The sequence below is a fragment of the Halichoeres trimaculatus genome, unplaced genomic scaffold, assembly GCF_033239565.1.
Source record: "Halichoeres trimaculatus isolate MK-OKI-2021-1 unplaced genomic scaffold, fHalTri1.1 fHalTri1_scaffold_2, whole genome shotgun sequence".
Lineage (NCBI taxonomy): Eukaryota > Metazoa > Chordata > Actinopteri > Labriformes > Labridae > Halichoeres > Halichoeres trimaculatus.
This window is the reverse complement of record NW_027437180.1, coordinates 7,359,255-7,373,325: the sequence shown is the minus strand read 5'-3', so window position 1 is coordinate 7,373,325 and position 14,071 is coordinate 7,359,255. Positions and strand designations below refer to the sequence as shown.

Sequence of the window (14,071 nt, the reverse complement as noted above, 5' to 3'; positions counted from 1 at the left end):
CACACACACACACACACACACACACACACACACACACACACACACACACACACACACACACACACACACACTAAAACATACATTCATCCACCTCCCCTACCCATCACCCAATCACAAGCCTGTGATGAGAGGTGAACAGCCTCTCAGTCTAACCTGTTTACTGACATCAGGGAAAACGAATCAACTTTCTTGTAACTTAACACATCAGCAGTGTTGACGATTAAAGAATGGGATTCACCTGTAACAGGATCTCTGGAGGCAGAACAACAGAAGATAAAAACAAGAAAACAAAGAACACAAGATCAGGTTTAGACAGAGGAATGACTGAGAGGTCTGCTTCACAAGACTGAGGCCCCGCATCAAAAAGAAGGGGCAAGAAGAGTGGGAGGAATCAAAAAGGAACAACTTTTTGTTGTTACAAGTGGCAGGTTTAAGAGTGTGGTGTGATACCGAAGCCATCTTTGCAGGAGTCCAGTGAGGTCAGAGAAACCCACAGGCACAAACAAGCTTCCTCTGCGGCTGCAACTGCACATAGGCAACGAGGTCTCAAACCACAGAATCTAAAGTGCAAGAGAAATAAGCGACAGGTTTTAGTGAGGCAACACATTTCTGTACCAACACACTTGTCATGCAACTGCTTTATTTACCAACAAACTGTACAAACAGATGGCCAGGGTTGGGAACGCCTACTACACTGTAAAAAACAATCTGTTAAAAAACGGTTAAAGCACTGGCAGCAAAGTTTCAGTCAAATCAATCTACAGTAATTTCCTGTGAAAATACTATTTTTCCCATGTACAATAACAAATTTGTAATGTATAAAAATAAACTCCATACATAAAACTAAAGATAGATGTCTGCAGGTTTAAAGTATGAATATGTAATTTTAGAGAAAAAAAAACATTATTTAACAGATTTTTACCACATTATTACGCTCAAATACCTTCAATATAGTGACAATGCAAAGAGTTCTGCAGAAAAATACTGTTATTTTACAGCAAAATACTTTTTTGTTGTGATGGTGTTTTGTAACCGTGAGAGAGGAGAGCACACAGAGGACATAAGACTCTGCTGAACATTAAAGTATTGCATTGGAGGAACATGCTGCCTGTGCAACACTGCATGGACCGACTGTGTAATTTAAATAACATTGTTATAAAACATTGACCAACATAGCAAAGACCACCAACACATCTCATTTATTAAAAACATAACACGACGTAGAAATCACTGGGTATAGGGTACACACAACAGAGAACCGACAGCTGGTTCTCTCCTTGGAGCACAGACGGCTTGCGCCGTGGAGCACAAACATGCTGAGCCCCCTGTATAGCAGGGTCTCATATCCACAGTGCGTCCTCCTCATTCATGGTTACAAGCACTGTCACAATAAAACTGACTTTGCTATGAAATAAAAGGAAAATAGTATATAGGACAAAAGTAATTTAGGACAAATACTGATGGAAGACAAAATGATCAGTGATGCATAAGACGTTTTTTTTAGGAGGAGGGCAGTTTGTTCCGAAGTTTTTTTTTTTTTTTTTTTAAATTTGTCACTGGTCAAAAAACATTTCATTCCTGTATTTTTACAGTTTTTTTTTAACATAGCTCTATGTTACAGTGTTTGACTGTACTTTTATGGTATTTTTCTGAAAACTTTGCTGCTTTACTGGTTTTTTTTTTTTTTTTTACTGTTTTTTTTCCCCAATTTTTGTTTATCAGGGAAATGCAACCATGAGTGAGGAGGGTACAGGGTCTAGCTAGTAGCATAATACCTAAAAAAAAAACTATCCAGAATCTCATTTTACAGATAATTTCTGTAATTTTACAGTTTTGTGTAATGGTTTTGAAAAACAGAAAAAATAAGGGTTAATAACTTTAAAATTCAGATTTTTTGTCCGACTGTGTAAAATTACTGAAAATGTCTGTAAATCTGCTAGCATTTTGTTGTTTTATAAGAAAACAGGAAAAGTCTGTTATTTAAAATTAGATTTGTTTTAACTGTGTATCAGAGCACATTGCAGGGTCAGCTTTAGTTCCTCAAATGCATGCTCTGCTCCTGGGTTCTGGGTGATGGAGCTAGATGTGGTCAGACCAGCCATTCCAATACATTCAGACATCCTCTGTTCTTACGTCCATTGAAATGCATGGCAGAAAGTCAGTTTTCATTCAGTTTTATGACGTTTTTGTGAGGTTTTATGTTAAAGAATGGTCAAACTGTGTTCTTGGGGTACATGCAACTCTGACATAGAGTATCCTGGGAGGCTGGGCAACAGGGTGTATTTTTACCCTTTTTGTCAGTCACATCTCAACTGAGAAAAGTGTCCTTTTCAGATAAAGCTGTGTGGTAGACCACAACATCAACTCAAAGTGAGTAAAATGAACAAGCATGTCTTCATCTGTTCTACGTCAGCCCCTAGCAGTGTTGTTCCTCATGTCTCTTTGTTGGGAGTTCCTTTTTTGTTCTAGTTTTTGTTCTTGATGATCGTACATCATTGTTAGCTGTTCCCCAAAGGGCTCTGGTTAAACTAACGTTAACTTCTGGAGTTTAGTTTCATTAACTGACCTGTGAAAGCTGAGATAACAAAGGCTGTCAAATGTTATGCTGTATGATTCAGTGTAAATACCGCAGCACCAAACTGACAGAGACACACCCTTGATAAAGACAGTAAAAAGGACTTTTTATTTTTCTCATGAACAATGCTGATCGTCTATCCTGTAATCTGAGACAGTGATGGCTTTGAGAGGCAGGTCATCACATTTGCTCAGGGACCTGTAAATTTTGTCTCAAAACTGAAGCTTTTTACCAACCTTATCAACGATAAAACGATTGATCAATTCCTCCAATGCATAGTTTAGACCCTTTTGGTGACTTCTAGATGATACGGGATCTTTCTGTCTCCAGAAATCATCAATGCTATCCTTTAAAAGACTAATTGCTTTTTGCTTTATATTACAGTAACACAATGAAAACTGTCACAAAGATGAAAGATTTTATGAAACAGATGGTTGGGGTGTACAGTCTGAAAGTCTCCAGCATCCTTCTCTGCTTAGCCACATTTGTCGCCATGTTGATACTGTTCAACAGGAACCTTCTGGAGGTGAGAACTTAACTGATCTGGAGGTTGACAATGGACTGATCAATTATTATTTGTTAACTTACAGGATACCATTTGTGAGTGATGACAGTTCTGTGGTAGAAGAGGAACACTGTGCTATAAGTTTGCTAATTAAAGCCTAGGTCTGTTGTTGGTGGCATTGCTTGTGACGCCTGTCACTAAGTCCTGAGTATAAAGATGAGTTTAAACTGAATGCTTATATTTTTAGTTTACTTCAAAGTCTTAAAAACCTTGCTTTTTCAGATCCTAGGTCCTCTAAAAGACAGAAAATGCCAAATGCTAAAATTGATGTGTTCTTTGTACAGTTGTTTGATGTTTCTTTGTTACCATCTTCTTTCCAACTCTCTGCTGCTCAAAGCACAAAGACAACTTCTTCAGCATCCAGAGAGTTACCACTGATCCCCCCACGCTCCAGGACTTCTGCACCTTCAAACCGCTGTCACCTGCAGACGCTCTGGAGGAAGAACGTATATTAGATTCTATAGCTTGGCCTGAAGCTCCACTTCCACCAGCTCCTCCTTCATTTGAGCAGACCAGTGATCCTGCACACAGCAACTTCAGCATTCTCCCACAGAGGGGAGGAGGAGAGTGGCGTGTTGGAGATCATCTGGAGGTTCTGATAAAACTACACGACTTTCAGGGTCAAGCCAAGAAGACTGGAGGAGATTTCTTAGTTGCAGGGTTGCACAGCAAGTCACTGGGTGCAGGTGTGGCTGGACGAGTGGTGGATCACCTCAATGGCTCCTACTCTGCTGTATTCCCTTTACTCTGGGAAGGAGACGCACAGGTTGAGGTACAGTCAAAAGCTCTCTGCACTAGAGTTTCTATTCCCACAGATGATGCTAAAAGCTTCTTTATAAAATGTTGCACTCTGGGTATTTTGTAGGGTGGCCCTGAAGGTCAATGCGAAAAAAATTTCAAAATACGCCAAAACATTTATGAATGTGCAAAACCATTTCACAATCTGAAAAAACATTTCCCAATCTGAAAAACATTTCCCAATCTGAAAAAAAAAAAAATTCACAATGTGCAAAAACATTTGAAGAATCATGAAAAACATTTCGAGAAACCGGAAAGGGTAGGACCATGCAACGTGTCTCTGGTTGGCTTAACTGAAGCCCATCAGGCATTAATCTTACATTACTTCCTGTTTACGCTGGATGACCGTTTAAGCTCAGCCACTGTTAAAATTCAGGTGTTTTCCAGGATGGAAGAGGAGGTTACATTGATACACTTACACCTTCAGGCATGATAATCGCTATGATCATCGCGATTATCATGCCGGTGCCAGAAGCCATGGCTTAGCTCAAAGCCTGGCTTATTTTGGTTAGCCTCGCTAACTTTAGCGAGAGTTTGGTTCCACAAACGAGGCTTAGGGCTAGCGTGGCTTGGTAACCATGGTAAATTAGCCAGTGCGACAAGCCTGGTCCCGTTCAGGCTTAACGTCAGGCTTACCTTAAGCTGCATTTCAGAGAAGGTCTGACGGGCTTCAAAAGACGCCTTGTGAACTGCATGTGTCACATTAATTTAGTCCACAACTGTAATGCATGATGTTCTTGTTCGTAAACATAAATTGAGACCTTTTGGTAACTTTTCTGACACCGGCTTAAAACCCAAAAAAGTCAGTAGGATCATGAGGCTCCGCTTTCACGGTCCGTATTCATACTGAAATTCAAGATCAAGCGAGCTTTTGTCCTTCAGCTACATGGGAGGTTTCCGTCCTCCCTGAGCTCGCCTTAGGACACCTGCGTGATCCTTTGACAGGTGTACCACCCCAGTTATACTAGACTGGAATAACCGTGAATCAAGACATGTCAGATGCTAGACTCTCTGTCCATGATACAGGAAAGTCAGTGGCTGAGTGGTTGGAGAGCAGAACACAGATGCACAGTGATCCATGTTTTACTGTCGGCGTGGGTTTGATCCCACCAGTGGTAACTATTTAAAATTATCTGATTTTCTTTCTTCTGTCACCCTCAAAGTACAGTCAACATAAAACAGAATAAAGGCACAAGTTGTCTTATGATATAAAAGGTGACAACAGCCACAATTTTCCATAGAAATACCTTCCTTTACCAGCGGTCCGTTCTGCTCATGATGATAATGTAAAGGTGATTCCACATGGTGAGATTACTATGTGTCTTCCTCCTTATTTAAATTTAGAGCACTGTATCACTATCACCTCTAACAAAAAATGACATCTCATTCATACATGTTTTTTTCTACTGTTTTAGTCAGTGTTTGATGAAACATCACTACATGAAGTTTATATGTTTGAAAGGCTTTAATTTAATCAAGATCAATCTCCTCTGGGCCACAGCAGTGTGAGGAGCTTTAGTGTGAGAAGAAAAAAAGGTCATCAAACTCAGCAGAAACAGTCAGTGTTGATTTGACACATAAGCATGATATTCTTGAACCAGCAGCATCTCTGTCTTTATTAATTGCCACTGTGATACTATGTGATTTTCACCTTGTAGACATCATAAACTTTACAAGGACTTTTTTCTGCGCTGAGGGAAGCGTCTCCGCTCTTGCTTTTGACATGATTTCATCATTTCGACAATTGACACATCAGGGCTTTTTATCTATCGCAGACGTGCGCTTAGCCGCAGTTTGGATTAGCCTGGCTTGATTAAGCGTCTCTGAAAATCAGCTGAGCCTCGGGAGTGGAACGAGTTGCAGCTATGATTAAAGCGATAGCCTGGCCTATTTTAGCTAGCTTCGTGGAATACCCCCCTGGTCCCAGCAGCTCTGATGATATTGCCCTCCTAACAGCCACCAATGAGGAATATCCACCCCTTCCCTGTAGTCTGCGGTGCTTTATGCGTGATTTAAGAGTTCCAATTGACAAGTGCATGTCGTGATATGTGGAAAGAATTTGTAGTATTACACTATATGTATGTCCCTTATTAAAGTAATGTTTTATCCAAGGGCGTAGGTTTGGTCTCAACATTGGTAGGGACAATATAACAGCATAACCTGCATGTACACTTTTTGCTGGGGACGGGACATTAATAAGACCGAAAAGATTGGGTGAACGGGGGTCAGGGCTACATTTCTCACAAATATGAACCTAATTAATTGAATCTAAATTGCAATATTTGAACACAACGTTAAATTATATTAACATACACAGTACAAACTTGTTAATAATCTCTTAACTGAATGCAAAAATAAACATTTGTCTTAAGACCACTCAACATTGTCTGTCCTATAAATAAATTAAATATAACTGAAAAAACGTCTTAGAGAATAACAAAAATAAATAAAAATGGAGCCTTCCTTCAGGTAAAACACTACTGCTTTTGTCCACAAGCACAGCCAAACTCATAGACAGCACCGCTCCTAGAACTGCATTAATCGTTCAAAAACTCATGTTTTTCACCAACATTCCATCATAGTCCGCTCCGGGTTAGATATCGATGATCTGCTGAAGTCTGTGTCACTCCAGACAGCGCTGTGTGGCTGTAATGACCTCTAAACTGACGAAGACTTTGTTTACGCTTGCCCCTCAAAGAAAGGAATCAGCGCTCTAGAGAGTACTGCGCATGCGCAGTTTGCTAACTGATGCAGGTCGTACTTTCAGTAGCAAATTTAGTGGTGTGTTCCCCACCTCCACAACATTGACGTCTTTTACATTACTTACAGTGGCTGCTGCTGGCCGAAAAAAACTTCTAATATCCCTCCTCTGCGAAGGAGGCGGCATGTTGTCGACACGTATTTCTGTCGGGACTGAGTGAGTGTGCGTGTGCGTGTGTGTGTCGGTGGGGGGGAGTCATTAGCCAATCTAACGTGCGTTTGAGGAAAAAAAAATGGAGCGGCTCATTCAGCGAGTGAAAAGGGGTAAATTTAAGTCTGAACATTATGCAAATAGTTCACTTAATAACGGTAGGGTCAGTTCTATCCTTACAACATATGGGAAGACAATCTAAATTCCCTATACAACTGAACTCATTATATAATGCAAAAAGTTGCTTAAAAGTTGGTGGGGACAATTTGTGCCTCCTGAAAAGTTGGTAGTGTTATGTCCCTACCGTCCCTATGCAAACCTACGCCCTTGATTTTATCAATGTAATCTCCTCTACCATCCTGGAAAACACCTGAATTTTCACAGTGGCTGAGCTTAAATGGTCATCCAGCATCAACAGGAAGTAGTGTAAGATTGGTGCCTGATGGGCGTCAGTTAATCCAATCAGAGACAGCATGGTCCTACCCTTTCCGGTTTCTCAAAATGTTTTTTTATGATTCCTCAAATGTTTTTCATGATCCCTTGAATGTTTTTGCGCGCTGCGCAATATTTTTGTGTATTGTGAAATGTTTTTTCAGATTGTAAAATGTTTTTGCGCATTCATAAATGTTATTTCAGATTTTGAATTTTTTTTTAGATTGTGAAATGTTTGTTGCGCATTCATAAATGTTTTTTCAGATTGTGAAATGTTTTTTTGTGCATACATAAATGTTTTTTTCCGATTGTAAAATATTGTTTCAGATTTTGAAATGTTTTTTTAGATTGTGAAATGTTTTTGCGCATTCATAAATGTTTTTGCGCATTCATAAATGTTTTTGCGTATTTTTAAATGTTTTTTCACATTGACCTTCAGGGCCACTGTAATTTTGTTCTACATAATCTGAACTTCCTGTCTGCATGGCGGTGCAGTGGTTAACAATGGTGCCTCATCACTTTTACTGGTCACTCTACATCTTCTGCAGGTGTGTGTGTTTGCCTCCCCCCCACAAAATTAAAAGCTAAAAACTTTTTAAACACTAACACAAGTTAAACCTGCCTGAATCAGCGCAGACACTGCTTTGTTAAAAGTGGCAGACGATATCAGCAGACCTTTATTTCTGGTATTACGTGATCTAAGTGCTACATTTGCATCCAGTTGATCACGGGATTTTTTTAGATAGATCATATGATGTGTCAGCATGTCGCCTTTTGGGGAATGTTTTTAAATGGTTTCAATCTAATCTTTTTTAACAGAAAGTTTTTTCTGAATACTAATGATTCCTGTTTGTGAAGTTACATGTGGAGTACCACAAGGATTAATTTGGGGCCCAGTCACAGTTACCATCCATATCATTCCCCAGCACGCTCCAGCCTGAAAGCCCAGCTCAATATCGCCAGTGAAACCACAAGTGTGCCTTGCTCAGGCATCGCACGCTTCTCTACTGTGGCATGCTCTGGAAAGGTGTGCTTCAGCACGGCGCACTTCATGCACAAGCACATGCATAGCATATAATCCATGGCATATAACTGCTGCAACTCCTCTCGAAATGTATTTAAAGAATAGGTTCTGTCAGATCAAACATAAGCCAAAAAGTCACCAAAGTCTAAGCTGGGTTGCCATTGTTCTTCATCGTGCTGACTCTGGTGAGACCACACTTCTTGTAAACAGACGCTTCATGATGACATAAGCAGGCAATGCATGTGCCTTAAGCCTGATTGGTATTGGAGTAGTGTGACCAGGGGGGGGAACGGCACTGCAGGGGCTGGGGGACAATGGTGCTTGAGTACAGCATGGTTCCTATGGCCAGTGTGACTGTACCCTTAGAGACTGTTACTTTTTTTCTTGTACAGTGTCATCAGGAGACATGGCAGAGCTTACCACACTATGTTGACAACGCTTAACTCTATGTGGCTGTGTCTCCTGATGACACTGGATCATTGAACTCTCTTTTTCACTGAATTTTTTTAATATTAAAGCCTGGATGTCGCAAAAAAATTCACAGCTCAACGGGACAGAACAGAAGCACTTTTCACTGGTTCAACAACAACAACAACAACAACAACAACAAAACCCCTGATTATCTTTTTCTGTCAGGTGATATTTGTTCACCCAAGGGAGGCTGTCACAGTTCTGCAAAGGCTGAACAGAGAGCAACCTGACAGGATTCTCTTCAAGGCCTCCTTCCAATCCGCACGGTTACGCCCTGAATCTACCTTTTGTAATGTTTGCTTACGCCCAACCAGCCAGCTGCAGTGCAACTTCACTGACCTCCACACTGGTGAGCCTTGGTTCTGCTACAAGCCACAGAATCTGAGCTGTGATACAAGGACATCCTCTTCTAAAGGGAAATACACCCAAAACCTTAGAGATGGAGAGGAGAAGCTCTTCCAAGGGTAAGAGTGATGGTTTTATTTAAGTCATTATCTTATTTGAAATAGTGCAAAGAAAACATATCAAATGTTGACACTATGAAGTGTATGTAAAAAAAAAAAAAAAACCCAACCAAACAAAATGTGTGTGCTTTGCTGTCTTGTCAGCACAGTACAGCAGTCAGTAATGTTAAGTGTGCATCTTCCGCTCGACTCTTTTTTTGGATGTTTCTCAGGTCCAGTTTCATTGTGTAGTCACATGTCTTGTTTTATTTCACTCATTTCTTGCTTTTCCTCTGTAAATGTGATTTCAGTGTCTTAATGCATGATAAAACATAATAATTGAGTATGTTGTAACAATTTGATAATTGAGTATCATATTTCAACATGAAACTGATTTCTTTTTTTTTGGTGCGGCAACATTACACCTCTGTAGAGTTCAAATAGAGAGGCAGAGCAATTGAAGATAATAAAAAGTTTATCTTCTGGTATTTTAGTGAGCGCACTGTGTACTTAATCATTTGCATTTGTCTTCAGGGAAGTCAACATGAAAGTCTACATTAATGCATCAGGATCTGACAGTGTCACTGTGTTGCCGCGAAGAAAGGGTAAAACATTTAAATTCTACTTCACACTGTTAAAAAAAGTATTTTTACAGGAAATGGTTTGTCATTTTTTAACAGATTTTTCCTGTTTTCTCATATAATGACAAAATACCAGTAGATTTACAGATATTTTCAGTAATTTTACGCATTCAAAAAAATCTGAATTTTACGGTTATTAACCCTCAATTTTTAAAGTTTTTTTTTTCTGTTTTTAAAAAACACTATACAAAACTATGAAATTACAGAATTATCTATAAAATGACATCCTGGATGTTTTTTTATGTATTATACCAGTTGAACCCTGTACCCTCCTCACTCATGGTTGCAATTCACTGTAAAATAAATAAATAAATAAAAAAAATTTGAAAAACAAACTATATGAAATAACTGTAGAAATACAGTTAGGCCCTGTAGACCAGGGCCTAACTGTAAAAAAAAAAATCTGTTTAAAAAAACCAAACCAACAAAAAATAAACAAAACTTTAGAAAAACAGTAAAACTACTGGCAGCAAAGTTTCCAGACACATACAGTAAAATTACAGTCAAAAACTTTAAAAATGCAAACTACATAAAACAACAGAAAAAATACAGGACTGCACTGTAGGAAACAAAAAGAACTGTAAAAAAAATGGTAAAAGCACTGGTTGCAAAGTTCCAGATGAATACCATAAAATAACACTATACTACTATAGTATACTGCTATAGTATACTACTATAGTACACTACTATAGTATACTACTATAGTATATATATATATATATATATATATATATATATATATATATATATATATATATATATATATATATATATATATATATATATATATATATATGTGTGTGTGTGTGTGTGTGTGTATATATATACATGTCTTTACTTATCTTTCTGGACAATTCCCTTGACTTAGCTGTAGTTCTAACATGCCAATGTCAACAAAACCCTATGTGATGTGTTCTAGATGTTTAGATGCAACTAATGAAACCTTTCATCCGTTTTACCAGATGGGCTTGAGCCATAGTAAGATTTGCAGATATGTTCTCTATATATGCAATTCAAGGAACTGATATAGTCATTCCAAGTGGAAATCTGTGCTGATATCTGAAGGACAAACTTGCAAACATTAGTTGTGTCAGGCTATTTAAGTTGTTCTTGTTCTATTTTTCATTGCAAACAGCTCAAAGTTTGTTTATATTGCTATTAAACCCAATGATTTGGAGTAAAATTAAAAATTAACCTTTGATCTTAGGTTAACATCAATTATCAGTTCAGTAAAAGTATTTTACTACCAGAGGAGTAAAGTTTAAACTCAGCCGTATTAAAAAAAATGCTGAGTGCTTTTGTGCTCTGTGTATGAATTATTTGTCCTCAGCAGTACTGAGTAAACTAAGGGAGGTCAAAGGGGAACCCTGGTTTTGGTCTTCTTATGGGATTTGTTAATAATTAGTGGTTCATTAAATAACCCCATCCTTACTTTTCTGAAGGGAAAACCAGGTTCACTGGAAACAGAGAAAAGTCTGAAGTCTCTGGGTATTACTACCAGGGTTTGTGGCGAGCTCTAGATGGCGCCAAAGTTCGACAATTCAAGGACTCCTCCACCATCAGTCGGTGTCTGAAAGGCAAAATGGTCCACATGTATGGAGACTCCACCATCAGGCAGTGGTTTGAGTACCTTGACGCTTCACTACCAGGTAACTGTTCCAGAGATTTCAGGAAGCAGTTTGATTTGTTTTGAGTCACACCTTCATCTGTTCCCTCTGTCAAATTTTCAGATGCTAAGCAGTTTGACCTGGGGAGTTCAAAGCAAGCAGGACCTTTAATGATGTCAGACTCTGCAAACCACTTCCTGGTAACATTTCGCTGCCATGGCCCTCCTCTTCGCTTTGGGACCTTTCCTATCAGCCAGATGCGTTACATTGCGAATGAACTAGATCTTTTGAGTGGTGGCCCCAACACTGTTGTAGTGATTGGCATCTGGTCTCACTTCAGCACTTTCCCAATTGAGCTCTACATCAGACGGCTGCAGAACATCCGCAGAGCGGTGCTTCGTCTGTTGGATAGGGCTCCAGAGACACTGGTGGTCATCAGGACTGGAAACCTCAAAGCTCTCACACTGTACGAGACCATAACAAACAGTGACTGGTTCTCGAGTCAGCGTGACAAAGTGCTCAGAGCCATTTTCAAAGGAGTCAATGTTCAACTGGTTGATGCCTGGGAGATGGTTCTGGCCCACCACCTGCCACACAGCCTCCACCCACAACCTCCCATCATTGAGAATATGATAAGTGTTCTCTTGTCCTACATGTGCCCCAAAAAGTGACACTAATTCAGGAATACGGAGAACTTTTGGTTTAAAAAATGAAAGAGATATTAAGTTCTTGAAAGTAAAAATTGAAACCAGGTGTAGATTCATTTCTGGTTGCCCCCTCAGGATCTCCAGTTAAGGGCATTAACTTTTAAGGATTAACCTCAACGGAGGGTAATGTAATACCCTAATTTTATTGGTCAAAGGAACATGATTTAATTAAACCTCATAAGCCTTTGTGGAGAAGATGAAGGATGTGGCCAGACCAGCCTGTCATAGGAGCAAATCCACTCTACAACAAATGTACCTATTTTATACATTTAGGGGACACTTTGGGAAACACAGCGCCTGTTTCATGAAACTTCTCTGTCTTTTTCTGGGGTAAAACTTGGTTTTGTTTCTTTTTTTGAAGTAAGCTGATTCAAAAAATGTTTAATGGGTATTGACAAAACAATGGGTGTGAATGTGGGTGTGGTGTCACAGTTCAGCAAACTTATCAAGAAGTTACTGTAACTCGAACACAGAAATGTAAGATGAGAACCTCATTCTAAAAACTTTTGTATCTGCTGGGATAAAATTGCACTTCCAGTAACACTGTAGCACTCAATGCTTACTTGAAACTTTTGTCTCAATACGTTTTGAAGTTTGAACGGGGAAAATTGTAGGAGGAGTTGCGGTCCAAAAAAACAGGCAGAAGAAGAAGAAGCGGAAGAATATATTTTTTTGCAAAAGAAGAACATATGCTGTGAATGCATTGCTGCAATCACAACAAATATGTTTTTTGAACAAAGAAACAACTTGTTGAGTGACAAAGAAGTAACTTTTTGAATGAGCGTAATAAAATTGTGGAAAGAATTTTTAAATCATGTTGTTTTAACATGATGTGCAAAATCCTTAAAACTACAAGATTGCTTTATGTAAACTCAACCTTATTGCTTTAGGTAGGAATCCCATCTGCAACACTTCTCCAGAGCAGGAGGTGGCAGTAATGTGCAATAAGCCCCATTCATCACAGAGCAGAGTCAGAGGATAACCTGGTTAATGTGGGCATTATTTGAAGGGTGCAAGTTCCTGATGAGCTAACAATCCAGTTGCTGTTGCGAGGGGTGCAGCTGGACATAACTTTAAAAAATTTTGTATAATTGGTACAAACTCAGTAATTTTTGTTGTGACAGCTCAGTGAAACCATTAATGAAGGGGGAAGTCAGTGCATATGAGACTCTACAGTGCATTAAAATGGTACTTGTTGGGTGCAGGCCAGTTGTCTGTGCTTGACTGACGCACACCTACAGTCTAAGCTTGACTGGTGCGGACGGGCTGTCTATGCACAACAGGCTCAGACTGGCTGTTTGACCTCCTTGGGTGCTCATCGACAGTCTGTGCCTGACTGGTGCAGACCTGCAGTCCATGCTCGGTGGCGTGGACAGGCTGTCTTGGCTCAATGGGCGCAGTAGAACTGTTTGTGCTGGATTGCCGCAGACCTGTGGTCTGAACTCCACTGGTGCATACCTGCAATCTGTGCTCCACATGGCCCAGCCCTTGTACCCAATGATGCATAGACAGCCTACATTACTTTTGTCCAAAGCAATGTACAACACAGCTCAATGTGCAGCAAGGTCTTATTACCCTGTGTACCCTCCTCACTCACGGTTCAAATGTCTTACTTTAGTGGATATGTTGAAACAACCTTTCATATTAAGTTGGACCCACACATTGCAAATAGGTAATATTGATGCCAATACTATGTGTTAACACAACATATTTACAATTAGTTGGTTTAACAAATTGGGGTCTTGCAAAACGAAAACAATTTAATTAGGTGGAAATTCTTTCCACAATTTATTATGTTCATTTAAAAGCTATTTCTCCATTTACTCAACAAGTTTTTTATTTGTTCAGACAACAGGTTGTTTCTTTGTTCACACAATGTATTCACAATTAGTTGGTT

The 14,071-nt window shown here is 39.4% G+C and overlaps 1 protein-coding gene across 1 annotated transcript; it reads left to right on the top strand.

Moving 5' to 3' along the window:
* The first annotated feature begins 3,068 nt into the window (after positions 1-3,068).
* Positions 3,069-12,442, top strand: LOC141784981 (NXPE family member 3-like). Its single transcript, XM_074663009.1, has 6 exons — positions 3,069-3,101; positions 3,478-3,912; positions 8,942-9,240; positions 9,754-9,824; positions 11,303-11,509; positions 11,591-12,442. The coding sequence occupies exons 1-6, from the start codon at positions 3,069-3,071 to the stop codon at positions 12,136-12,138; spliced, it is 1,593 nt and encodes a 530-aa protein (XP_074519110.1). The 3' UTR covers positions 12,139-12,442.
* Positions 12,443-14,071: the final 1,629 nt, after the last annotated feature.

Bases quoted from the DNA above. Each gene is read 5' to 3' on its own strand.
- LOC141784981 (XM_074663009.1), top strand. From the start codon at position 3,069: ATGTTGATACTGTTCAACAGGAACCTTCTGGAG. The intron at 9,825-11,302 runs GTAAAACATTTA...ACTTTTCTGAAG, and splicing joins TGTGTTGCCGCGAAGAAAGG to GGAAAACCAGGTTCACTGGA. The intron at 11,510-11,590 runs GTAACTGTTCCA...TCAAATTTTCAG, and splicing joins CCTTGACGCTTCACTACCAG to ATGCTAAGCAGTTTGACCTG.